This window comes from Aotus nancymaae, unplaced genomic scaffold, assembly GCF_030222135.1.
Source record: "Aotus nancymaae isolate 86718 unplaced genomic scaffold, 86718_ANA_hifiasm-v0.15.2.pri h1tg000053l, whole genome shotgun sequence".
Classification (NCBI taxonomy): Eukaryota; Metazoa; Chordata; class Mammalia; order Primates; family Aotidae; genus Aotus; species Aotus nancymaae.
This window is the reverse complement of record NW_026988467.1, coordinates 1,858,271-1,886,174: the sequence shown is the minus strand read 5'-3', so window position 1 is coordinate 1,886,174 and position 27,904 is coordinate 1,858,271. Positions and strand designations below refer to the sequence as shown.

General features: G+C 53.2%; 1 protein-coding gene across 3 annotated transcripts in view; it reads right to left on the bottom strand.

Moving 5' to 3' along the window:
- The window catches only part of AJAP1 (adherens junctions associated protein 1), a 142,807-nt gene extending 115,136 nt beyond the window's left edge, over positions 1 to 27,671 (bottom strand). For 2 of the 3 annotated variants that reach the window (XM_021667057.2, XM_021667058.2), the window contains exon 1: positions 27,602 to 27,671. In XM_021667057.2, coding sequence (XP_021522732.2) covers positions 27,602 to 27,630 — 29 coding nt within the window. In that variant the 5' untranslated portion in view covers positions 27,631 to 27,671. Of the gene's footprint in view, positions 1 to 23,299; positions 23,465 to 27,601 lie in introns of those variants that run through there. The other variant, XM_012461000.3, reaches the window with a different exon arrangement.
- Between the last annotated feature and the right edge of the window lie 233 nt (positions 27,672 to 27,904).

The following is a 27,904-nucleotide window of genomic DNA, read 5'->3' as shown; positions in this document are numbered from 1 at the left end:
CCCAGGATTTTAAACCAATAACGGGTGCTAGAGAACACTCCATTTCAAACAGAACTTGCTCAGAAGTTTATCTTTGCTATATTTCCAAATCCGCCCGAATTCGAATGCCAAAGCCCTATTATTTAGCTCACATATTGTACAGGTTATAAGACACTAAAATGTAGTCCTGCACAGAAACAGTCCATTTCGACTCTACTTTAGCCAAAAGTCCATATAAAAAACACCACTAGAAAGATGTTTGGGATGGAATCAAAGATCCTAAGCAGCAATGGTACACTGAATTTCACCATTCTTACTGGAATGAAAACAAATTTTATATATAAACGTTTATATATAAAAACTCCAGTGCACCTGAAAATACAGCTTTAATCCCCTTTTTCTGGGAAGTCATTTGTGCCAGACTCAAGGGTGGCTTTACATGAGAGAGAAGTGGACATCAGTGGCCTGGATGGTGGCCAGCTTTGTAATGGTCATTCATTCACAAACATCTACGGGGCAAGCTCTGGGCACTACAGGATTGAAAAGGAAGAAAGCCAGCTGACCCACAACCCAACTCCTCCCCAGCCTCTATCTCCCATAGGAGGGTATAACGGAGTGGAATACTGTCCCCTCCCCAAGTTCATGTCCACTTTGAACCTCAGACTGTGACCTTATTTGGAAATAGGGACTTTGAAGATGTATTTAAGATGAGGTCATACTGGATCACCAGGGACCCTAAATCCAGTAACTGGTGAGAGGGTTACTTTTACTTGTCAACTTGACTGGGCTACAGGGTGCCCAGATGTGTGGTGGAACATGACTCTGGGTATGTGGGTGAGCGTGTTCCTGGATAAGATGAACATTTGAATCAGTGGACTGCGTAAAGCTGATTGCTCTTTGTAATGTGGGTGGGCCTCATCCAATCAGATGAAGGCCTAGATAGAAAAAACTGACAGAGGGAACTCTCTCTGCCTGACTGCTTTGAGCTGGGACACTGGTCTTTTCCTGCCTTCAGACTCTAACTGAAACATCAGCTCTTCCTGAGTCTCAAGCTTTCCAGCTTTTGAACTGGAACTACACCATTAGCTCTTCTGGTTCTCAGTTCTACAGACTCAAATGAGAGCTTACACCATCAGCTCTCCTGGGTCTCCAGCTGGCTGGCTGCAGATATGGGGGCTTCTCAGCCTCCATGATCATGTCAGCCAACTCCTTGTAAGTCTTTCTCTCTCTCTCTCTACACCACACACACACACACACACACACATGCACACACACAATTGGTTCTGTTTCTCAGCAGAACCCTGACTAATACAACTGATGTCTTTATAAGCAGAGGCAAAGACACACACACACACGGACACACGTGGATGGAAGAAGGCCATGTGAAGTGGAGGCAGAGATCTGAGTGACGTATCTAGAAGCCAAGAAACACCAAGGACTGCCAGCAACCACCAGAAGCTGGAAGAGGCAAGGAAGGATTCTACCCTACAGATTTCAGAGGGAGTATGGCCAACACCTTGATTTTGGACATCTAGTCTCTGGAACTACAAGAGAATATATGTCTATCATTTTAAGCCACCCAGTGTGTAGTACTTTATGGTGGCCACATGAATCTAATGCAGACAGCCTGAGGTCCTAAGGTCGCTTATGATCTGAGGTCCCTCGTAAAGATTCCAGAATATAAATAGCATTCATTCATTCATTCATCACTCAGATATTTCTTGTGTGCCTGCTGTTTGTGTTTCTTTGCTCTAGTAGCTGGGGACATGGGACAAAACTCACTGCCCTCCTGGAGTTCAGGCCCCAGGAGAGGATACAAGCAAGAGAGAAGCCGATGTGTAAAGTGCACAGTGGACCCCATGGTGATGAGTACTGTCGGGAGACATTACTACATCAGGCCAGCAGGTTGCCAGGTGTTAGGCTGACATTTGAACTAGGATGAGTCTCTTCGAAACTTGAGGAAGCTGACAATGCATGGCATTGAGCTGTCTCCCAGGGTCCAGGTCTTGGTCAGCAGCTTGCCCTCGGCCTTCCAGGATGAAACAGTTAAGGGCACGTGCACCTGATTGTGTGGTTTGAATGCGTGCTGTGTGGCCTTGGGCAAGTTACTGAACCTCTCTGTGAATCGGCTTTCTGAGCTGTGCAATGGGGATTAGGATAGACGTGTGCCCACTGGGCTGTTAAGAGGATTACATGAGATGTTTCCAATGACATGCATCTGGCTTACGGTCCTGCTGTGTCAATAAATGTTGGTGATCACTTGGAACTACCCAGGTAGAGCAATTGACCACGGTGGTGGACACGCTCTAAGGAGGCAGGCAGGACTTCAGTCAGGGATGACGCATTCCCTCGAGTGTGGGTGGGACCTATGACTCACTGCTAGCCAACAAGATACAGCAAAGCTGATGATGTCACTTCCGTGATAGTCATATATGAGACTGTAACATCCATCTTGTTAGGGGACTCTCCCATGCTGGCTTGTTGTGAGCTATCACTTGGAGAGGGCTGCACAGTGAGGTCCTGACACCCAGCAGAAAACGGAGGCCCTCTGTCAGGCAGTCTTCAAGAAAATGCATGCTGCTAACAACTACAAAAGCCTGGCAGTAAGTCCTTCCCCAGTTGAGCCTCTGATGAGATCACAGACCCAGCCAACATCTTGGTTTCAGCCTCGCCCAGGGCCCAGCTAATCTGTGCACACTCCTGACCCAGGGAACCTGTGAGATCATATGTATGGTTTGTGTTCATCTGTGAATGAGCAGTAGGTGACCAACAGATAGCAGTGCATACTCCCGGACCAGATTCACTCGTATCTGTGACATGATTTCAAGTGCTTGCTTCTACCCAACACCGTCCTAAGTGCTTCACACATATTCATTCTTCCTCAATTGCACCTAAAGGAACGCTATGAATTTCAGGCCACAGGGAAGATTCATAAGGGAGCTGGTAATTCAGCATGGCCCCCAGCACTGGAGAAAGGGACACCCCGCTCCAGTCTTGCTGGCACGGCTTTCTCTGCTGTGTGTGGGAGATGCATCAACCCACCCCATGGGGGGCAGCTGTACCCACCATCTGACTGCACCAGGGCTGATCCACACCCTCCACAAGCCGCCAAGAAATGTGCTACTCACGGACATAACAAGTACTCCTCTCCACCTGAGACTTACGTGTTTTAAGAAAATTAGTGAATTGGCATTCCAACAGGAAGCAGTAGTCGGCTACAGCACCACAACGGACAGAGAAAGGAGCTGTGTCATTTTCTTTTTTTTGAGACGGAGTCTCACTCTTTCGCCCAGGCTGGAGTGCAGTGGCACGATCTCAGCTCACTGCAACCTCCGCCTCCCGGATTCAAGCGATTCTCCCACATCAGCCTCCCGAGTAGCTAGGACTACAGGCACATGCCACCGCACCCAGCTAATTTTTTGTATTTTTAGTAGAGACAGGGTTTCACCGTGTTAGCCAGGATGGTTTTGATCTCCTGACCTCATGATCCACACACCTCGGTCTCCCAAAGTGCTGGCATGAGCCACCATGCCTGGCCCTGAACTGTGTCCTTTTCATCACTTATAAGATATATTTAGCTATTGGCTTCTAATGACCTCAATACACATGCCCACAATGCAATGTTTTTTTTTTTTTTAATGCCACGTCATTTTCATTCAGAGCATTACCTGAAATATCTTCTACCCCATATGAATACCCGCTGGCTGACTTTTTAAAAGAATTTCTCTGGCACACTCTGGCTTTATGCCCACTGAATGACAAGCCTTGGTTTCAGATGTTAATTTTTTTTAATCCTTCCTTCCCTCCTTAATCCCTTCTCTGAATCTGCTTGGTGTCACAGAGTGGGCCAAGAGAGGGGTGGAATCCCCTCTGGAGAGAGGAGAGAAAAGCTGCTGGCCAGCTCCCGTGGAAGCCCTCCTGCATTTGAAGAGTTTATTTACTACAAATAAAAGCAATTAATCAGCCGGGCAGCTGCACACACAGGGCAGTTTCTCTCTTCATAGAATCAGGGATGTGTGAGGTCAGAATCCTCAACCTTTAGGAGCCCTTACAAGGCACGAGCATGCAGGCAACTGCAGCCCATCCTGTCTGCTGGCATGTCCCCTCTGCAGCATCCCGGCCATGTGTCACTCACCCAGACTTAGCAACCTCTGAGCATGTGAAGTTCACAGCATCACATTAGAGAGGCGTTTTGGTTAATTGCTTTTCTTTTCTTTTTTCTTTTTATTTTTTGAGATGGAGTCTCACTCTTGTTGCCCAGGCTGAAGTGCAGTGGCTCAATCTCGGCTCACTGCAACCTCCACCTTCCAGGTTCAAGCGATTCTCCTGCCTCAGCCTCCAGAGTAGCTGGGATTACAGATACATGCCACCACACCTGGATAGTTTTTGTATTTTTAGTAGAGATGGGGTTTCATCATGTTGGCCAGGCTGGTCTCGAACTTCTGGTCTTGAGTGACCCACCTCCTTCGGCCTCCCAAAGCGCTGGGATTACAGGCATGAGCCACCCCACCTGGCCATTTTATTTTCCTTTTGAAACTCTGTAGCCAACAGCATTGCACGTGTTCTTCCCACTCTTGGCAAATTCGAGAATGCAATACCCCTTCTGGCATGTGGAGGCTAAAAATTTCAAGTGGCAATTCTGTGCTGCCTGACCCCCTTGGTGCAAATACTGAGAGCAAAGCTCTGTGTGAGAGCATGTTGTCCCCAAAGCCGGGTGACAGAGAAGCTGGGCACCAAACAGTCCTGTCTCCCTCATGCCCATCCTCCACCATCACCTGATTACTTTGTGGGCTGGATTTCCCAAGGAACGGCCCTTCTCTCTCAGCCTCACATGATTTCCGAGCTGAATTCCCAGAGTCCCTGAGGCAGCGTTGGTCTCACTTGTTTCGGAGAAGGAGCAGCGCAAGCGGCTTCAGACCCCCAGGAGGACGAGAGCCAGGGTCGGAGTCTACCCAAGCCAGCTGGACCGGAAGCTTCACGTTCTGTGACGCCACCAGATGCGTTTCAGAAGCGGGTGGCCTCTTCTGGATTTCTTTGCCAAAGTTTGGATTCTACTGATTTGTCGTAAATAAACTCAATTTTCACTCCCTTCACACAAATCATCTTTTTTTGGAACTGGTTAAGAAAAAAATAAAGAATGCACAAGTGCATGGAAGATGAGGAAATCGGAGGAGCGTGACTAAGACACTAGCCCCAAAAATGACACGAGGCGGCAAGGCCCGTCCGGTGCACGCTGGCCTCCGCAGCCACGGGCATCATGAACTCGCCGGGAGCCTCTCCCAAATACACGGAGCGTCCAGGAACCAGGAAAGAGGAGGAGATGCAGGAACGAGCAGCCAGCAGCCTCGACGGAGGCCGTCCCTGCACGAGGCCACAGAGCCAGCAGCCCATGAGATGGGCTTCCTCCCACACATGGGCGCCCCAGCCCCTGCAGAAGGGGGCACACTCCATGCAGCTTCTTTGCAGCAGCTCCACCGTACGCTCCAGAATGTCTACCTCGGGGGCAGAGAAAACGCTCACCATCTTTTCTCCTGAAATTTCCACACGCACCATCTTCGGGGCAGAGTTTAACTAGCCTGGGCTACACCATTATCAACTGCAGAATCACGTGAGGCACCTGGCCGCTGGTGTAAACCAGACCATTTAGTAAAGAACTTTGCCCAAAAGAGACCAGACCTTTGCCCTGGGCACCTGGAAGGTGTCTCTAGGTCCCTGGAATGCCCTGCTTATAAGAATTTCAGTGTTTGCCTGGGGGCCTTGGCCCCCGGACCGGCTGGCAACATGATTTACGGTGGAGGCTTTGGGTCGGGCAGTATCTGCTCCACCTCCCAAGGGGCAGGGCACTGAGGTAGGCCATATGGTCATTCCACCAGGTCGAGGTGAAAAGGCCTCAATAATATGAGCTCGGGACACCGAGGCCAGGGGCTTCCCTGGCTGGCAATGCTCCCTGGGCAGTCACTCACTGTTACCAAGAAAGCAATGTATCCTGACCTCGAGGGGAGAGGGTGCCTGGAAGCTCCACGCGTGGATCCCTCCTGGCCTCTGCCCCACGCGTGTCTTCCCTTGGCTGGCTTTAATCTGTGCCTTTTCCTGTTAATAAGCCATTACTATTCGTATGACAGCTTTTGGTGAATTCTTCAACTCCTTCTAGTGAATTACTGCAGCCGAAGGTGTCCTGGGGACCCTCAAACACTGCAGTTGGTGTCAGAAGTGGGAGTGGTCCTGGGACCCCAAATGCTGTAGCTGGCCTCAGACATGGCGGTGGTCCTGGAGACTACTCCCTCTATCATGGCGGTGGTCCTGGAGACCACTCCCTCTATCATGGCGGTGGTCCTGGAGACCACTCCCTCTATCATGGCGGTGGTCCTGGAGACCACTCCCTCTATCATGGCGGTGGTCCTGGAGACCACTCCCTCTATCATGGCGGTGGTCCTGGAGACCACTCCCTCTATCATGGCGGTGGTCCTGGAGACCACTCCCTCTATCATGGCGGTGGTCCTGGAGACCACTCCCTCTATCATGGCGGTGGTCCTGGAGACCACTCCCTCTATCATGGCGGTGGTCCTGGAGACTACTCCCTCTATCTTCACACAAGCTCACCCCAGTTACTGGCCCGGGGAGGAGAGGAAGACGTGGGTTTTGCTCATTTCCCCCCCACCTCCCTCCAGCCCTAATGGCTCTGATCGCTAGCCCCCACACCCCGGGCTTCATGGCAAAGGGGCCGCATTCTCAAGCCTGCAGGGCGACGGTGCAGCCAGCGCCTGAGACGATTCCTCCACGGCCACACAGCAACGTGACTCACGCCCTGTGCAGAATCTCTGTTTGAAAACGCTGAATGTCAAAAAGGAAGAGCAGAGGCAGGCAACAAGACAGAAATAGGCGCGTGCAGATGAAGCAAGGCTTTCGTTTGCATGGAGCTTTCTGCCAGAGATCCAAAACACGAGACAAGGAGGCAGAGCACAACGCTGCCTGCTCACTCTGCCACGCTGGCCCTGACCGACACATCCGAGAGCTGGAGCTCTGAGAGCCTCCCCCTGAACCAGAGCCCAGGAGAGGTGAGAGCTGCAGCACCAGCCACGCCTGAAGGCTGGCCAGTCCCTCCTGGTGCCCACCTGGCTGCTGGGGCTCAGGGACCTCCTAATGTGAAAGCCCCCTCACGTCTGACTTTAGCTTTCACTCCACCCCCTCTACTTCTGCTACTGCACTGACCTCTGAACCTAAAGCAGGGGTCATTGACCTTTGTCTGAAAAGGCCCAGACAGAAAATGTTTTAGGGTTTGCAGGCTGTTTTCTGTCACAACTACTCAACTCTGTCCTTATGAAAATGAATGGGCATGCCCCTGTGCCACTAAAACCTTATTTGCAACGTCAGGCAGCCAAGGGCCATGGTGCCAATAAAACTTTGTTGACAAAGTCCGGCAGCCAAGGGCCATGGTGCCAATAAAACTTTATTTACAAAGTCAGGCGGCCATAGGCTGTGATGCCAATAAAACTTTATTTAGAAAGTCAGGCAGCCACAGACTGTGGTGGGCAAGCCCTGACCTAGAGAACAGCTACTAAAGCTTAACTAGAGCTCACTGAGGCCTCCTCTCCAGGGCCATCTCCTGCCCACCGGCCTGCCTTCTTGGCTGATTTGCAGTATCTGAGAACTGGGTGGCTAGATTTAACAAATAAAAATACAGAATGCTCAGTAACATTTGTATTTGAGAGAAACAATCATTTTTGTTCCCCCTTTGTTTTGGTGGGGGGATAAGCCTATCTCATGCAAAATTTGGAATATACTTATACTAAAATACTTTTTCTGAAATTAAGACAGAACCAAGCATCCTGTTTTATTTTATCTGGAGTAATAAGGTTCAACTCATTTAATGGAGACCCTGAATTCTCACTCCTGACTCAGGAGTAAAGCCTCTCCAGAGCCCACGAGCATTGGTCAGAGGACAAGAAGAGTCACATGTGAAATTCTGATGATGAATTCATTTACTCATTGACTGAGCCAGAGCCAGGACTCACCCCTATCTGGCCAATTCCAGAGACTCAAAGCCAGGACACACCCTGGGACGGGTGCCTGGCAGTATCTGTGTCCACAGCCCCGGTACACAAGCAGTCTCATGACCCCTGCCTCCTCCCCACCTCCAGATACAAAGTGTAGGAAGGAGTGAGTGAGTGAGTGGAGGCTCTCGTGCTGGAGCTGAGTGGGGGGAGCCCCCGCTGGGTCAGGTGGCCCACAGAGTTTTAGTGGCACTGGGTGGAAGGCCTGTCCCCACCTCACCTGTTCACAACTGTCCCAGCACTAGTTCTGGAAACAAGCATGAGCTCTTGTTAGAAGAAAGATAGAAAGAGAACAGAGAAAGAGGGATGAAGGGCCAGGGAGGGGACGAGAAGGGGAGAGGAGATGAGAAAGCATGAGAACACAGGTCCGTCAGGGGCACCTCATGCATGCATCCTGTGTACTTATGTAACTACCTACTGAATTAGTTAGCTATTGCCACGTAACCAACTGCCACACACACAGCCATGTAAACACCCCCAGCCCCACCTATGGGCTCACAGTTACATTGGTGTGCAGCCCGCTGGATTCTCTGCTCAGGGTCATTGCACTGGGCTGACATCAAGGCATTGGGGGGGCTTTGTCTCCTTCTGGAGATCTTGGGGAAGAATCTGTTTCCAGGCTCATCCAGGTTGTCAGCAGAATCCAGTCGCTGGTGGCTGTAGGACAGAGGTCCTACCTCGTCTACCAGAGGCCCTCCTTCATCTTCAAGCCAGCAAGAGGCTGTGCCAGTCCTCCTTCTGTTTCAGGTCTCTCGGGCCTCAGGCCACCACCTCACCCTCCTAGCCACACCTCTATCTCCTCTTCCACCTCTGCACCCAAGGACTCCTGGGATGACACTGGTCCCACTGGGAATAACGGAGGATGATCTCCCTACGGTAGGGTCAACGGAGTCCAAATCTTCACTATCTCTGCCAAGTCCCTTTTGCTGTGTGGGGTTATGTATTAAGGGGTGTGGTCTCACATCCTGCTCACAGCTCTGGGGACAGGGGTGGAATCTGCCTGGGATTCCACCTTCTCACTCACAAAGCATGGACACACCGGGAGGGTGATGGAGCACCAGGCAGACACAGCCCCATCCCCTGGAAGTGACTTTGCAGAGAGCTCAGGTGTGCAATGGACGGCTTCTACCTGGGGTTCTGGTCCACAGGAAACAGCTGCCTGGGGCCTCCTGAGGAAGTTACGCCAGACAATGTGGTCCTGGGATCCCCAGGCTGAGAACTTTCCCATCTATCTAGAAGCAAAACACAGAATCTTAAAAAGAAATAGGAAATATCCCCATGTCATGTGGGCAAAGTGTATGCAAAACAGTCTTCCATCACTGTAATGCACCCAGGGTTAAAGCACCCAGCTGTGTCTGGCTCTGTACTCGTGACCGCGGCCCTGCAGGGCTCCCGGCGGCACGGGGGTTTCATTTCTGTCTGATATGCTTGGAGCTCCTTCATGGTGCAGTGATTTGGGGTCCAATAACTTCAGTGACATTTGGTGGCAATAAAGTCCAGCTCTACAGGGCCCAAGTGACCCCCGACCACTCCTTCCTCCCAGTTCAACCTTGAGCACTTCACAACAATCGCAGATAATAACACACCCCGGGGAGGCACCAGGCTCCTCACTTTACACTTGTGCAGTACCACCTGATTCAAAAGCAGCTCCATGAGTCTCAAGAGCGACTGCACCGAGGCTGCCAGGAGCCCCAGGATGGTGGGTGAGGGTCTACAGGGCCCCGTGAGATGAGAACAGTGGGCCTCGCAGCTCTTCTTTTTGAAAATCTGTTCCTACTGCAGCACCTGATAGCAGCGGGGTACCTGCACGCCAGGTCCCTGGCTAACCACGACAATAAAGGCAGGCTCTGACCAGCTTCCTCGTGAAGTGCCTTATTGCCATTAATTACATTTTCTGGTTACCCAGGGCTTCCATTTAGCTCAGTCTCTGGATTTACAAAAGCAGGAAAAATAATGGGCTGGTACCTTTCACATTAGAAGCAGGGCTAACGAGTTTCCAGTCATCATGCCCGCATCATTTGATGAATGGGGATATGGCAGTCACAGTACTGCAAGAGGTATTTGGGGAAGAATTACCACAGCTGGTGCCGCATTTCCTCCTGGCAATGCATTTCCTCCTGGCGGTGCATTTCCTCCTGGAGGTGCATTTCCTCCTGGAGGTGCATTTCCTCCTGGTGGTGCATTTCCTCCTGGCGTGTATTTCCTCCTGGTGATGCATTTCCTCCTGGCAGTGCATTTCCTCCTGGCAATGCATTTCCTCCCGGCGGTGCATTTCCTCCCGGTGCTGCATTTCCTCCTGGTGCTGCATTTCTTCCTGGCAATGCATTTCTTCCTGGTGATGCATTTCCTCCTGGTGATGCATTTCCTCCTGGCAGTGCATTTCTTCCTGGCGATGCATTTCCTCCTGGTGGTGCATTTCCTCCTGGAGGTGCATTTCCTCTTGGTGCTGCATTTCCTCCTGGTGATGCATTTCCTCCTGGCATTTCCTCCTGGCCATGCATTTCTTCCTCGTGGTGCATTTCCTCCTGGCCGTGTATTTCCTCCTGGCAATGCATTTCCTCCTGGGGATGCATTTCCTCCTGGGGATGCATTTCCTCCCAGCAGTGCATTTCCTCCTGGTGGGTGCATTTCCTCCTGGAGGTGCATTTCCTTCTGGCAATGCATTTCCTCCTGGTGGGTGCATTTCCTCCTGGAGGTGCATTTCCTCCTGGCTATGCATTTCCTCCTGGTGGTGAATTTCCTCCTGGTGCTGCATTTCCTCCTGGAGGTACATTTCCTCCTGGAGGTACATTTCCTCCTGGTGCTGCATTTCCTCCTGGCGATGCATTTCCTCCTGGCGATGCATTTCCTCCTGGCAGTGCATTTCCTCCTGGGGCCACATTTCCTCCTGGCAATGCATTTCCTCCTGGTGCTGCATTTCCTCCTGGCGATGCATTTCCTCCTGGTTGGTGCATTTCCTCCCTGCGGTGCATTTCCTCCCTGCAGTACATTTCCTCCTGGAGGTGCATTTCCTCCTGGCGATGCGTTTCCTCCTGGTGCTGCGTTTCCTCCTGGTCAGTGCATTTCCTCCTGGCGATGCATTTCCTCCTGGTCAGTGCATTTCCTCCTAGAGGTGCATTTCCTCCTGGTGCTGCATTTCCTCCTGGTGCTGCGTTTCCTCCTGGTCAGTGCATTTCCTCCTGGCGATGCATTTCCTCCTGGTCAGTGCATTTCCTCCTAGAGGTGCATTTCCTCCTGGTGCTGCATTTCCTCCTGGTGCTGCGTTTCCTCCTGGTCAGTGCATTTCCTCCTGGCGATGCATTTCCTCCTGGTCGGTGCATTTCCTCCTGGAGGTGCATTTCCTCCTGGTGATGCGTTTCCTCCTGGTGCTGCATTTCCTCCTGGTAGGTGCATTTCCTCCTGGTGGGTGCATTTCCTCCTGGCGATGCATTTCCTCCTGGTCAGTGCATTTCCTCCTGGTGCTGCATTTCTTCCTGGTGCTGCATTTCCTCCTGGTGGTGCTCAGGAAAACCAAGCCATCCAGGGCCTGTGGCTGTAGACCTTTGAGATGGAAAGACCACGTGCCCTGGGCTCTAGGTGGGCTGGGGATTAAGGGAGGTGATGGACGCAGTGCACATGTCACGGCATCATGTCCTCCTGACAACCAGCTGCCACTCTTATTGTTACAAAAACTGTCATCAGAATGTCGATACTATGACCATATTTACACTTTTATAGTACTTTGGACATCAGTTTCTTCTATAAATTAAAAAAATCCAACTTGACCCATTGTGGTAAAGGACAATGGAAACAAATACAGGCAAAAGTGTGATGCAGACTCTTTTTTTTTGAGATGGAGTCTCACTGTGTCATCCAGGCTGGAGTGCAGTGGTGCAATCTCAGCTCATTGCAACCTCTGCCTCCCAGGTTCAAACAATTATCCTGCCTCAGCCTCTCTGGTAGCTGGGTTTGCAAGCACCTGCCACCATGCCAGGCTAATTTTTGCATTTTTAGTAGAGACGGGGTTTCACCATGTTGGCCAGGCTGGTCTCGAACTCCTGGCCTCAGGTGATCTGCCCACCTCGGCCTCCCAAAGTGCTGGGACTACAGGCATGAGCCACCATGCCTGGCCTGTGATGCAGACTCTAAAAGACCAACATGTGTGCCTATTACCATCACCTTTGTGGAGAGATGAGACACAGGATATCAGCTCAAATAACTTGCATGATAGCACGTCCCTTAAAAGGGCCTTGAAGGGATGTAGTCATGAACATGGAGCCCAGACACAGCTAGGTACTGTCATCTTGGGTGCATTATAGTGATGGAAGACTTTCGTTCTGCACACTTCCAAAACAGAAATGTCTGTTGTCATTTGCTCTGTTCCCTCTCCTCCAGAAGGGAAAGGGAAGAACATTCTGGAACACTCTGGAAAACTGTGTTGCACTTAATTTGCTTACTTTCACACACTGTCCTGAACAGGATGCCCAGTGGGTTCTTGGGATAGGAAACTGGAGACCAGTGAGGCTGGGCGATGAGATTTGCACTTGTCACGGCTGGACAACCTGGGCACTGGAGTGGGGGAACCAGGCTGTTTCCAGGAAGCCAGCAGCAGCCTGGGCAGCATGCTTCCGTGCCAGCAAGAATGCTGCTTCCAATGAAAAGTGACAGCTCAGAAGCCAGGTCATCACCAGGGAAGTGCCAGTTCACCGTACACAGGTGGGTCACAAGTTCCTCGTTACTGTGGGTCAGGGCTGGTGTCATACTGAAAGGATCAACATCGGCTTAGGTATTTTTCAGTAGATCACATGGCTCAGCTCTGAGGTCCAGGAAGAGGGGAAAGGAAAAGGCACTAAGAATAAGATTTGTCCCAGGGGCAATTGCTTTAATCCACTCCCAAAATGGCTCATAATCCCTCTTTAGCGCATAGCTGATAAAAAGTGCTGCTTCTCATCCGAGCCTCCTCCCAAGGGATGTGTGAGGAGTAAAGTCAGTCCAGCTGCTTCAGGCCCAGTGCTGTGACCAAGGTGCACGGGCATAGTGAGGCCTGTCTGAAATCTAGCATGAGGCAGGGAAGGGGCCTGCACTGGCTCTGTCACTGAGCAGCCACCCGTGCTGGCAGGGAGTCACCATCCTCCAAGCCCTGTACAGGTTCTGTGATATCCCCATCCTTCAGATGTGAAAACTGAGGCTCAGAAAAACCACGAGAACTTCCCAAGATCACACAAGTGCTGTTGCAGTGCCCTAACCAGGCAACTGTGGATAGAGCCCATGTCCAAGAAGTGATGGCGCCTAGGTATGTTTCCCAAAGGATCAAAAACAGAGACTGAAGCAGACACCTGTGCTTGCATGTTCACGGCAGCAATGGAAGGCAGAAGAAACCCAAATGTCCATCAGTGGATGAATGGGCAAACAACACTCAGCACATCCATACCGTGGCACAGAAGTCATCACAGAAAGAAGGGAAGTACTGATGCATGCCACAGTGTGGGTGAACTCAGAAACATCATGCTAAGGGAAGAGGCCAGACACAAAAGGTTACACGTTGTATGATGTGGCTTGGCTGTGTCCCCACTCAAATCTCACCTTGAACTGTCACCATCCCCACATGTCAAGGGTGGGACCAGGTGGAGGTAATGGGATCACGGGAGCAGTTTCCCCCATGCTGTTCTTGTGATGAGCGAGTCTCATGAGATCTGATGGTTTTATAAGCGTCTGGCATTTCCTCTGCCTGCACGCCCTCCATCCTGCTGCTCAGTGAAGAAGGTGCTCACTTCTCCTTTGCCTTCTGCCATGACTGAGAGTTTCCTGAGGCCTCCCAAGCCATATGGAACTGTGAGTCAATTAAACCTCTTTCCTTTAAAAATTACCCAGTCTCAGGCATTTCTTCGTAGCAGTATGAGAATGGATTAATACACTGTATGATCTTGTTTATGTAAAAGATCCAAAACATGCCAAACCACAGAGACAGGAAGTAGGTAAGTGGTTGCCAGGGGGATGGAGAGTGACGGCTGAAAGACATCCTTTTAGGGTTATGAAAAGGTCTTCGAACTAAAGAGCGGTGATGGTTGCACAACATTGTGAATACACTAAATGTCACTGAAGTTTACACTTTAAAATAGCTAATTTTATGCTATGTAAATTTCACTTCAATTTTAAAAGCAAGCTAAAAAATATTGGCTGAGTCTAGGTCCCTCTCATTGACTGACTCTGACTACATCCTGTAAAATTCAAATATGCCCTGTGTCAACTGATGTAAATTCTACCTACTTGTGACTCACTGGAAACATTAGAATTCCTGCGTAAGGAGTTGTCAAGGACTTCAGTCTCTCACTGAAAATAAGGGAGGGAAAATAAAAGGCAGGCAGAGTCCAGCAAGAAAGCCCAGCCGGTGAAGGTTCCACACCGTGGATGTTAGCCCAGATGTGCCCCGTCTCCCAGGCAGGGAACCCCGGCTCCGGGACACGCATAACCTGTGGAACCAGAGATGGATGAGCCCCCACGGTCCCCAGGAATCCCCATCCCAGGACTGAGCCACCAGAGCCTGAGTTAGGGGCATGCTCCTCTTGGAGTCCTTAGGCACCACTTTGCTGACTTTGGATGATCTTAGAAAAACTGCTTACTCCTGTGCAATGACTCAGTTTACCCATCTGTGAAGTAAGGTTAATAGTATTTCCTAACCTTGAAGGTTTGTTGAAAGATTTTGTTAATTATATTTTTTAACAGCTTGTCAGCTGATGAAGGAAAAGGGCATATATATATTACTTACTTGGGCATTTTCAAGTCCACTGATGCCTCATGCCTACACCCCCACAACATACAGACACACACCACACACACACACACACACACACACACACACGGCACTGCTCTCTAAGATACTTTAAGAAGAGCTTTTTTAGCTTTCAACTACACAGGATTGAAAGTTGCCACCCTAATGGCATTTTTTTTTTCTTTTTGAGATGGAGTCTTACTCTGTTGCCCAGGCTTCAGTGCAGTGGTGTGATCTCAGCTCACTACAACCTCTGCCTCCCAAGTTCAAGCAATTCTCCTGCCTCAGTTTCAGACTACCTGGGATTACAGGTGCACGCCACCACACCCAGCTAATTTTTGTATTTTTAGTAGACATGGGTTTTCACCATGTTGGCCAGGCTGGTCTCAAACTCCTGACCTCAGGGGATCCACCTGCCTCTGCCTCTCAAAGTGGTGGGATTACAGGTATGAGCCACTGCACCTGGCCTTACCCTAATGGCATTCTTTGGGGAGGAATCCAGCTTCCCCAAATGTCTTCCCCTTCCCACTTGACACCTCCGTGTTCACTCAGTGCTGTGGGCTCATGGCCTTGTGTCTCAGGGACTCTTCCCAAAATTCAGACCCACAGGATGGGTTGGACGATGACTCCACCCAGAGCAGCACCTGACTGGGGGCTCGGTTCTCTAAGGAAGGGGTCCCCAACTCCTGGGCCATGGACTAGTACTGGTTTCTGTTATCCGGACTGCACGGTAAGAGGTGGGCTGTGGGCGAGCCAGCATTACGGCCTGAGCTCCGCCTCCTGTCGTCAGCAGTGGAATTAGATTCTTACAGGAGCACTAACCCTGTTGCATGGTGGGATCTCAGCTGTGCACCCCTTCTGAGAATCTAATGCCTGATGATCTGAGGTGGAACAGTTTCATCCAGAGACCATCTACCCACTCCGTCCCTGGAAAACTGTCTTCCATGCAGCCGGCCCCTGGTGCCAAAAAGGTTGGGGACCGCTGTTGTAAGGTGAGGAGGTCCCCACGGAGGGGCAGGTGGCAGGTGGGGCTCAAAGGGTGGATCAGCAGCAAGAGACTCAGGAAAGGAAATCTGAGGTCAGCGTCCACCGCACCTTTGTGCCCACGTGGTCTTAGCTGGCATTTTTACTCAGAGTAATTCTGAGTAAAAGCAGAGCCAGGGAATTACAGCAACTGACCACAGTCCTGTTTCCCCAGGCCAGGCCAGGCTGTCTTCCCCGCCCGGGGAGTCCTCCGGGACTCCCCTAAGACCACAACCCCAGAGGGCTGCCTCTTGCTCCCTCCACCCACCCCGTGGCTCTCCTTCCACAAAACTGAGCTGCCCCACCAGGACACAGATGCTCCATCCCGTGCAGCTCCCATGGTTCACCGGCCCCTCTCTGCACCCCCGTGTGATTCACGGGCCCCTCTCTGCACCCCTCCCGTGATTCACCAGCCCCTCTCTGCACCCCTCCCGTGATTCACGGGCCCCTCTCTGCACCCCTCCCGTGATTCACTGGCCCCTCTCTGCACCCCTCCCATGATTCACGGGCCCCTCTGCACCCCTCCCATGATTCACGGGCCCCTCTCTGCACCTCTCCCGTGATTCACGGGCCCCTCTGCACCCCTCCCGTGATTCACTGGCCCCTCTCTGCACCCCTCCCATGATTCACTGGCCCCTCTCTGCACCCCTCCCATGATTCATGGGCCCCTCTGCACCCCTCCCATGATTCATGGGCCCCTCTGCACCCCTCCCATGATACATGGGCCCCTCTCTGCACCTCTCCCGTGATTCACGGGCCCCTCTCTGCACCCCTCCCGTGATTCACCGGCCCCTCTCTGCACCCCTCCCGTGATTCACAGGCCCCTCTCTGCACCCCTCCCGTGATTCACAGGCCCCACTACACACCCCTCACTCCCCAGGGTCTGTCATTCTCTCTCCACTTGAACACACACTGGCAGAGAGCGAGATACTTCCCCTGGGACCCTGGATGGCTCCCAGCCCCCGGGGTGGAAGCGGGAGTCCTGGGGCCCACTGGCCTTAGTCTCCTCCCTTCAGCACTGCCCCCACCCCACCACCTGCCCCACGCGCCTTCCTCTCCAGCTTCACGGAGCGAACTCCACAGGCTGACCCAAATACACCTGCCCCGCCCTCCTCCTGGGTGGGCCGGAGGAGTCTCAGTGGGTTATTTCACCGTGGCGTGCCTCCACATCCCCATCTGCGCGGCATACCCACCACCAGTGCTCAGCGGACGGCAGCCACCCCATTCCTCTGCCTGGCTGTCCCTTTCTCCTCAGACCCAATGAGCTTCCTGCCTCTCGTCCTCTGAGAATGGGGTCAAGCGCTGCTCCCTCCAGGAAGCCTTCCCCATCTGCTTCTTCCTCTTGGCTCCCGAAATTACATTTGCTCCTGTTCTCCCCCCACTTGGAGTTCCTGCAGGGCCAGGAGAGGGGTCTGTTCATCCCTGTGCCCAGGACAGCGCCCAGCGTGCGGCGGGCACTCATCCATGTCTGCTGCACGAATGTGCCTGGATGTCAGGCCCACAAACAGCCTGTCCCAGGACAAACCTCGGTGGCTGTCCCACCTGTCACGCTGCCCGACTCTCACCCGGGGCCAGCGGACCCTTGGAGGACGGCCTGCATGGCTGCTGCCACAAAACCCCAGCCCTGAGCTCCCCAGGGGCCGTGGGAGTAAGAACCTGAGACACACATGCTGGTGGAGTGAGTATGGCGGCTCAGGTCTTCCCAGAGCATCAGGCTTCTGTGCAGAGACTCAAATTAGCCCGAAAAATGCTGAAGGAAGGAGGAACCTGGAGCTGTGAGTGCTCAAAGAGACCCTCCAGGGTAGTCATGGGCAGTAAATTAGCCCAGTGCCGGGGCTTAATCAAGAGTCCCCAGAATGCCCCCGGAAGCCTGCGCGGTGCAATGCCACCGCATCCAGGAGACCCGCCGCCTAATGGGGCCATTCCGTCAACATCTTCTGGGATTTTGAAATGCAGTGTCATAAAAATAAACATGCTTACTCTTGTCTCGCATAATTGGCTCCCTAAAGAATCCTTGCCTACTGAAAGCCACCGTGTCCCTCAGCAGGAAGCACAGCTTTTCTCAGCATCTGGGTACAGTCTTGAATTTTCTCTCGACAAAAAAGAGGGGGGTGGGGGCGTCGACTGAAAACCGGCTCTCGCTGGGGCACCTTCCTCCTTTTACCACACTCCTTCCTAAGCCACAGGGCGGAGTCCGCAGCTGGTCCTGGGGCGGAGGCGTCTGCCATAAAGGCTGGCATCGCGGTTTGGAAAGGTTCCTGGCTAACACACAAAATACGATGACCCCGCCTAGTAACTGAATCTTTCAAATATATATAGTAGCTGCATGCCTAGCAAGTCTACCAGCGGCCATCCGTGGGTGATTTCTTTACCCTTGCCTAAGATGGCTCTTTGCAACAATTCAGGAAATTGAATCCACAGTGGGCTGCTGACTTCTGATCAGGGCTGCAGTCAGCCTGGGAGGGTGGCTACGGGACTCTGTCATCGAGTCATTCAGACGCTCTGGGTAGAGGCGCTGAGTTATTCAGATGCTCCAAGTAGAGGCAAATCAGAGCCAAGCGGATGCCGCCAAAGGGCGGCCCAGGAAATGGAAGCAAGAGTGACCCGGACCTGCCCCGTCTCCAAAACCGCCAGCTCTCTCCCGGGGCCACTCTTTCTTCACCCGTGTAAAGATGATGCTTTGGACACACTCCCAGCAGAAGGGCGTGACCAGGGGACCCCAGCCGATGGTGGGGACCAGCTGGTGGGAAGGGGTCACTGCTGCAGCCCGAGCAGGCCCGACCCTTGGGCCCGACCGCATGGACAGGCTGCGGCCGTCACAGGGGATCTGCGCCGCCACTGTCCTCTCTACCAGGCTCAGAAGCCGACGCTCCCGACGCGCCCTTTTCACCTCCGCCCCGTGGACACCCGTGTGTGTTCTGTGTGGTGCCAGGCAGCAAGGAAATTGTCCCTGGATGCTGGGCTCAAATCCATACTTGGCTGCCTGCCCCAGCCTGGTGGGTGCTGTATTCCTTAAATACACCCAATCCAATGTGCTCTTCTAGACTAGGAAGAACAGGATGTAACGGTTCAGAGGCCAGATGCTGGAGCTGAGCGCCTGGGCCTCAGGGTGGGCTCTGCTGCTTGCTTGCTGTGTGGCCTGGGGAAAGTCATTCAGGTCCTCTGCGCCTTCTCTGAAAAAAGGAGAGCCTTACGGTGCTTCTGTCACAGGAATGCAGGAACGAGTTAAGACACCGCACGGGCACAGAACAGTGCCTGGTACACAGTAGGCGCCATGCAACTGTACGCTGACGATTTGTACACATAGGCCTCAGTGCGGGCATTCAGCCTGAGACCGTGAACACGCCCTGCTCTAGGGCCTCCTGCAAAGGCAGGTCTGCAGCACTCGGGTCACATGCCCCATGCATTCTTCCGTCCCATGCCCCACGCAGGCGTGGCACTTTCTCTCTCTAAATCCCCAGAAAAACTCAGAATCCTTCTCTACACGGAGCTCGAGGAAGCAATTACCGAAGAGTCCACACTGGTTACCGGGGTTGAGACCGTTTCACCACCCCTGCCTCTGGGGAGTCTCTGCTGTTGACACACAACTTGGCAGCCGACCACAAAGACCCTCTGGGGCCAGCTGGGCTGACAGCCTCATCCACACTCATGGGGCTGGCCCTAGAGGGACGCCAGGACCTCCTCCAGGGGCCCACCCGCCTCCCACCTGCAGCGTGAAACTGGGTGCCCAGGCAGCATGGGTTTGTCAACATTTACCCCGGGGTGGTAAATGTTCTCTGCGTTTCTCCCTTGTATGCAATCGAGTTCTTCCAAGTCTACGGCTGGTGCTGAACAATCCCTGTCATGGAATTCCTGGAATCTACGAGGCCTGCCTGAGGACGGCTGCACATTCTGTGAGCGGCAGCGTCTAACACCCACAGAGACCTGTGCTTTCTGGGGCGCTTTCCACAGCTCTGTCCTGTGCCCATGACCCTGGCACTGCCTTGTCCATCAAAAACGATGCCTGGCTGGGTGCAGAGGCCATGCCTGTCATGCCAGCACTGGGAGGCTGAGGCGAGATGACTGCTTTAGTTCGGGCATTCGAGGCCAGCCTGGGCAACACAGCAAGACCCAATCTATTCAAAGTATAATAATGAATTTAAATAAATAAAATAAAAACAGAACGATGACCTTCAGCCCTCACTAGATGATACTCCATGAGGACGATTTCCCCAAATTGCCCCCGCTGTGCCCCCCAGGAAGGAAGCACAGCTGCCTCCCTTACACTCCCTGGAAGCCCCCTGAAGCCCACACTCTCCACCTGCAGGGTCCTTTAGGAGACCACTGACCCTCTCCCCTCCACCTCCAGGCATCTGGGCAGATAGGAGTCCTTCTGATGAGTCGGAATGTTCCCCCTTATACCAAGGCAGAACGGAAAAGGCTGTTCTCCCCTTTACCTCACCAAAACACATCCCATAGCAGAATGCACTCAACACGCAATAAATGTTTGTCGAATGAGACATGTTCACATCAGCAATGGCTTATGTGTAGGGAGTTCTCTTTAGAACAAAAGGGAGCCAATCCCACTCCAGAGCTGGACTGTGGACGCCTGGCCCAGCCCGTTTTCCATCCATCTAAAGACACGTAAGGGGCTTCTTGCGGCCCCGAGAGCATTTACGTCCGTGGTTATAAAGTGGAGGCAAGAGAAATGAAAACAACGTCCGCATGGAGACCTGCACACAAAGTTCACGGCAGCGTCGGCCCCCAGCCCCAAGACGCAGACAGCCCAACAGCGCGTCCACAGATGAATGGGCGAACAAACGGTGGGATGTCCACAAACCAGGACGCCGTTCAGGAACGAGAAAGGAACGAAGCAGCAAGCCACTGCGTAGACACACCTCAGGGTCATGGCGCTGAAGAAACCAGACACACAGGACCACACGCCGCATGAGTCCCTTTACAGGAATAGTGCAGACGGACTCATCTATCGAGGCCAAATCAGAGGAGTGGTCGTCAAAGGCTGGAGGTAGGAATGGGGGCTGCTACAAACAGCAAAAGGGACCTTATCAGGGGCGGGGCGACCGCGCTGAAACTGGACCACCGCAATAATTGTGCAACTTAGCCAATCTCCTAAGAATCAACGAACCGTATACCTTAAAAGCTTAAATTTCATTGCATGTAAGTTGTAATGAGAGTACACACACACACACAAATACACATACACAAAGGGCAATTCCTTTTACCCAGACTTCTTATGCTAAACCCAACTTTCTCAATGTGATCATTCACTGATTTCCACAGTTTTTAATTTTAAGAAAGCTCTCAATAGAGGCCTCCTTGGATTTGGTGACATATTTATTTTTAATTATTAAAGAGACTGAATAGCAGTATCTGTGTCACAGATAGGTTTTCATCTCCCCATGATGTTTCATTAATTCTTTGCTGCAAAACAATTTGTCATTTGACCATAAACCTTTTACTTAAAATCATGGGTGCCAGAGAGACTTGTGATTTCAGAGTCAGCTGAACACGAGGCTAAATCCATAAAGTGCTGACTCGGCATCACAGCAGCTGGGTCCTTCTTGTTTGATTTTTTTGTTGTTGTTGTTTTAAAATTTTGTTTTGTGGTTCCCAAAAGGGCAATCTGTAACTTAATAAAGGGAGTCAGAAGTAGATTTTGGATCAGACAGGAAAGCCACAGGGGTCAGCATAAGGAGCATGAATGGACCTCAAGTCCTGGAAGCCTGGGTTCAAATCCCACCTCTCCCATGAGCTGTGTGACCTTGAGTAAAGTACCTAACCTCTCTGTGCTCCAGTTTCCACCTGTGTGAAATGTGGGAGCAGTAATACCTGCCTTGCAGGGCCACCATGAGGATCATGAAGGTGGAGTGAGATGGTGCAGAATGGCTGGACGTTTTAGCACCGGTGGACCACTTAGCACGAAGCCTCGGTTAGGAAAAGGCCTAGCAGTGTGATAGTGTGAGTTCCAGCACCTATCAGGTGTGGGTCATGAGACCTCAGAAGTTCACAGCCAAATCCAAGAAACGGCTTCCTAGTGTCTCCCCAGTTTCATTCGACAAGCCCTGACGGAGCAGCCCCGTCACCCCAGTTCTTCTCTCACGAAGCCCCAAATGAGGTGGTAGCAGCAAAGCCACGAACCAGTGTCTGCCTTCTCAAGCTTGCTGTGTGCGCTTCCCTGCTCTAGAAACAGGAATCCAACTGTCCCTGTGTTTGACTTAAAACCCTCAGAGCGTGGTCCTGAAGCCTGTAAGCCAGGGTAGGAAAGTGGGGCTGACCCCAAAAAGCTGCTCTATTTTTAGAGCTGACCTGATTTACGTAAAGATCTGGACAGATCTTCTTATCCAATAATTATGCACGAAGTCATTTATTACTGTCACCGATGATGGATCTCATAACATTAGCAACACCACACGTTCATATGCTGCTGAATTTTTCGTTAAAATATGTGGCAGAGACACGACAGAGCAAGTTTTGTAAAGCAGTTTTTTCACCCCTTTTCCCATTTCCACATCACCTTTGACTGCTGTTAAATACGTGACCCCTAAAAAAGCTAAATACTCACAAACACACACCTGCGCACACGCTTGCCAGTCAGACCAGTTAGGCACTAATTTCTGACAGATTAGTAGAGAATGTTAGTTTGCTTCTCTTAATTAAACATTTTATTTTAACTGTGGAATCACAGGCTTTGTAAGACATAATACAGAGACATCCTGTGTACCCCTCACCCAGCTTCCCCCAGTGGTAACAGTTGCAAAATGACGGTGCAATAATGTCATAGGATATTGACAGGGATATTGTCAAGATAGAGAACATTTCCATCACAACAAGGATGCTTGTTGTTGCCCTTTTGTAAACACACCACCCTCTTCCCTTCTGCTCTTTACCCCTTCTTTGACCCCAGCAACCACTCACCTAGAGCATTAGTGTACGTATTGTAACACAGCTATAATCTTGCCATTTTGATACCAGGCAGGCATGCCCCAAAGTGGGGCTTAGACCATGAGGGCTCTTGGCTTTGCCCAGAAAAGAATTCAAGGGCAAGCCAGTGGTGGAAGAAATCAGCTTTACTGAGGAGTTGTTACAGCTCTGGTGGTGTTACTGGTCCAGCAATGTGACAGCTCTGTGACTGCCCCTGCAGAGCAGGGGTACCCCATAGGCAGTGCACTGAGAGCGGCAGCTCAGGGCAGCTTTGCACTTGTATCTATACCTACTTTTAATTCCATGCAGATTAAGGGTGGTTGATGAAGACATTTCTAGGGAATGGGTAGTAAGTCTAGGTCATCGCCATGGAAAGGGCAGTAACTCCCAGGTGCTGCCCTGGCAATGGTAAACTGACATGGCACCCTGGTGGGCAGGTCTTACAGAAAGGTGCTGCCACCCTGTCCCCATTTTAGCTAGTCTTCAATTTGGTCCAGAGTCTGAGCCCCACCTCCAGAGTTGAGTCCCACCTCCTACATCAATTTCAACGCTATGAATTCATCATATAGTCAGTTACCTTGTGGGATTGACCCAGGAGCAGCCAGTCTCCCGCTCTCCTCTTGGTGCCTGATCTTATCTCAGCTGCCAGGTGGATGTACTCGGGGACACCCATGAGGGCCCCCAGAGGTCTGGTATGGACACCACCCAGCGACTCTCTATTCAAGGCAGATTAACTGAGAGTTAATCTGAATTATGTAACCACCACCACTCCCCACTCCGAGGCCTCATGACTCACCAGCCCCTTTGAATTCCTGGAAGGGGTCTCAGAGGAAGAAAGAATGGAGTCGCCGTACCACGTTTGCTGCTCTAGCCCCAGAAAGCCCCTGCTCCTGTCTCCTCCTTGTGTCTGATTGGCATCAGGCAGGAGAAACCCTCTCAAGCCAGACTTCAAACGTAAAATCTAGATCAAGGATATATTTGGCTTTCCAAGCTAATCTTTACTTCAATTTGGTCTCTACTGACTTGTAACCCTTTGAAGAAAACTTGGCAACTACGTATTTAAAACAGATGACTCTTACATAACCCCAGAGAGGAGCCCCTGGGCTCTGGAAGGCTCAGCTGTTTGCAGTCCTGTCAGGGTTTTGTGTTTACCTACTTCATTGTAACCCAGGGTCATGCTCCGGGTACCCTGTGGCTTTCCCACAAAAAGCTCAGGAAAGTGCAGAACCCAGGAGCACGCAGGGCCCCAGCTACCAAACACCCTCTTTGTGTGTGAGTCGGAGGGACAGGGGCTGGGGAAGGGAAAGCTGGGTTGGGGTCCAGAAGCTCCTCCAGTGACCCCCACTAGGAAGATGCAGGTGCATGCCTTGGGGCAGCGGCTGCTCTGCCTCCGGGGACCCACAGACAGCTGTCTCGGCAGGCACGGGCTGTCTCCATCCCTGAGCTGCGTTGCCCTGCTGCTCTCTCTAACGCACAACAGAAAAAGAAGCAGGTGATCGAAGTCGATAAAACAGGGACAGACTGTGAGGAGTCTGCCACCAGCTTGGACAGTGGATCCCCGAGGTGGGGGTGAGCGTGAAGGGAGGTATGCACCGACGTTGTCCAAGGTTTGAACTGCCTCCTGAATTTGCAATTTGTCAAGCATTATGGTCCACGAGGGGTCACAGCCACTGACACTAGATGGATTCCAGTGGCAATCAATTTAGTAGCAGCAGCTGGAAATCAGCGCGAGCCAGGTTTCACCGGGAGCACAATGTTTGTGGATGGAGCGTTTGACTTCATCCGCTAAGGCTGGGCTGCATGGCCCGAGCTGCCGGGGGACTCTACCGCGAGGATGGTGACAGCCAAGCCAATGGATCCCTGCCATGAGGCCCAGACATGGCACAGCACGCACTGATAGGGCTTGGGGAACTGTGAATTATGTCATCACACATAGCCAGGGCCTCCCAAACAAAAGGGGCCATGGAACCTCAGAGCGGGAGAACAGATGGGATGGCCGCAGGGACGTGGGCTGAGAATGAGCTCGTGGCACTCTACTAGGGATCACAGTCCTGAGCACAACCCAGAAAACGTCTTGGGTGGGCGCTCGGAGCCCCCGAGGAAGCGACAGTATCTGAGGTCTGCATCCTCAGAAGCGACTCACAACCGGGAAGCCAGCTCCAAACTCTGGGCTGCTGGCTGAGTGCACACCCCCCACACGGGTGAGCTCTGGGCTGCTGGCTGAGTGCACACCCCCCACACGGGTGAGCTTTGGGCTGCTGGCTGAGTGCACACCCCCCACACGGGTGAGCTCTGGGCTGCTGGCTGAGTGCGTATCCCCTCCAGGGGCGAGCACTGGCAGGGCTTGTCAAACCACTGGGTCTTCGTCCACGGCTCCCTTTCTCTGAGCTGATGGAAAGTATCTTTGGAGCTTTGCTACAACTATGAAATACCACCGCAAAAGACACAAAGGCAGCTCAGTAAGTCTCAATCTGCTTCTCCCGCTTGGGGGAAGAAAAAGCTCCACAAACAGCTCAGCTCCAACGCAGAAGTAAATAACCAAGCCCAGACTTCGTCTCCAGGGCCAGAGCTAAGAAAGCCCACACCCCACTCCCCGGCCCCCCACCGCACCCCCCGCCGCCCAGCGAGTTCCACTGCACCTCTCCTATGGTGGAGCAAGCCAGGCCTTCTGCCACCCCAGCTGGAGGCTCGGACTCTACCTGTCCTAATAGGCTCCAAGCTTGGCAGCAGGACACTCAGTGATCACCTGGGGAGCTGTGGAGTGCCTTGCAAGCAAAGGTGGAGGGCTGTCTTGAAAGAAAAATATGCATTTCCAGACCTGGAGCTGGCAACCCTTTGGCTCCGAGTCCCCAGGTGCCCATTGTGTTGCAAAACCGCCCAGACCCTCTGGGCACAGGCCTCCTTCTCGGGCCAGGAGGCAGCAGTAGCAGTAACAAGACCCAGCTCTCCCATCAGGATCCCAAATAGGTGACAGTTGGTCCTTAAAGGCACACTTACAGAAAATCTCCTGTGGTAACAACACCCAGGGGGAAAACAGAGGTCAGACTTCAAAAACACCAACAGGACTATTTCCTAAAGCAAAATCCCAAGACCTGGCTTGAGGACGCTTTAGAGGAACTGTTTTAGTAAATTTTAAACTAAAAGAGAGGTTTCTTTCAAGATATTTGCTCTCCTCTCCATTTATCAAAACGTACTCATCTTTTAATCTAGCAACTTAGCAATTAAAAAATGTTCAAATAAGTTGCGATCAGGAATGAACTGGCAGATGGCAGCTCAAGAAGCAGGTCGGAGCTGAAGACCTGCCGCTGGCCAAGGTGGGGACCCGTCTGGTCCTTCACAAGGCCCAGGAGGTCTTGCTGAGACCCGGGACAGTCCGGGGCAGAGCAGGGACGGCAGGCCTTCAGGGCACCTGGATCAGGGTCACTCCCGCAAAGCTGTCCTCCTCGCTCCATTTCGCCGACATCCCGGAACAGTCCAAGCCTAAACCTTATCTATCTCAAGCACACTTATGGATTCAGGCCCGGCCAGTATCCAACACCCCACACAATCGGCTCCATGACGAACCTTTAAAGCCCACAGCAAGATCGGCCACTGCGAGAAGGGATGCTAATAATATCTGACCATGTTCACTAGATGTGTTACACCGTATTCACCTCTGGCTCATAAATCAAGGGTCACTAGAAAACACTTGGCGTTCCGGTCCCCTTCCGATTTCTGAAAATCAGGACACGCACTAGATCCTCCCTCCCTTCGCCTCACTCCCCCCGCAGCTTTATCCCAGGGTGGGGGCGGCTCCAGCAGCCGGCTCTAACAACTGCTGGCCTTTTCGTCCCCAACGCGGGAGCGCAGTGCATCCCAGCGGACAAACTCGAGAAGCGCACGCTGCTCTCCGCCTCCACCTACGTCCTCCCCGCTCTCGGTTCCAACCCGGGACCCAAATGCACGAGCTCCGTGGATGCCCCGGCAGGAGGGCGAGGGCTCAGAGGCAGCCTGCCCGGCAAAAAAGGACAGCCGCGCTCCGGTGGGCCCCGGGCCGCCCCAGGCAGAAGCTGGAGAAGCCCGAGAAACCCCGCGGGCTGGCAAAGTTTGCCGAGAAGGGTCTTTTTGGACACCCCCTACCACGGGCTCTAGGCTCGAACCCCCTGTTCCATCTGGCCCTGGAGTCCCAGACATAGACGAGCCCCGGGCGCGCCGGCGGGCGTGTGTGCCTGTGTGTTTGGAGGAGGGTGGCGGCCCGCGCGCCCCAAGAGCCCCAGCTCTCTCGAGCTGCCCGCCAGCTGTGGGCGCCCGTCGGGCCCGGGGGTCACCTGCAAACATCTGGGTGGGCAGCTGGGAGCCTGGGAGGCCCCTGCTCAGCCTCGGGGCCCTGAGAAAGAAGGACGGGCGGAGTGGCTGTTGGGCTCTGGTTTCCTCCAACTCCGCCTGCGAAGCTTTCGCTGGGAGCCCGGAGCTTTAGCTTTCCCCGGCAGCCCCGGCCCCCGGCCCCCGGCCCCCGCACCCGCCGCGCCCAGCGGCCCGCGCCTCGCCCCGGGCCCCGGGGAGGAGGCGCGCCGGGGCAGCCGGCCAGGACACTGCGCTGCTGGCGCCTGGAGCTGCGGGCGCGCCCGGCCGGCCCCACTGCCCGGGTTGCTGGGGTGGGCACAGCTGCCCGGACCCCGGACACGCGGAACCCTGGAGACCCGGCCGCTCCCCGCGGGGCCGCGGCGCCCCGGGCTCCGGGCTCCTGGCGGGCGCCCCATCCAGCTCCCGGTGCACCCCGTTGCCCGCTTTCGGGGAGCGAAGAGGGGTCCCTTGATTTGCAATATAGAGCGAAGCGCCGCTTCCGCCCAGCCCGGCACCCACGCGCCCGCACACACCCGGCGCTGGCCCGGCCGCTCACCTGAGTCCTAAAAGCTGTTGAATCCACATGGTCACGTTTCGGGGAGCGGGGCCTCAGACCTGGCTCGCCCGGGCCATCTGCGCGGCGCCCGCGCCCGCTCGCTTCCGTCCCGCGGCGCCGGTCTCCGGCTCTCTGTCCGCCGCCTCCCGCCGCCCGCCGGCCGCGGGGCGCACAGCGAGTCAGAGCGCGGCCGCGCGGGGCTCCATGCCGGCCGGCGCGCCGCCGCCGTTGGGGCGCATGGCTCAGGCGGGGCGGCCCGCGGGGGCGCACATCCTCCGGACCGGACGCGGGGCTCGCGGCCCC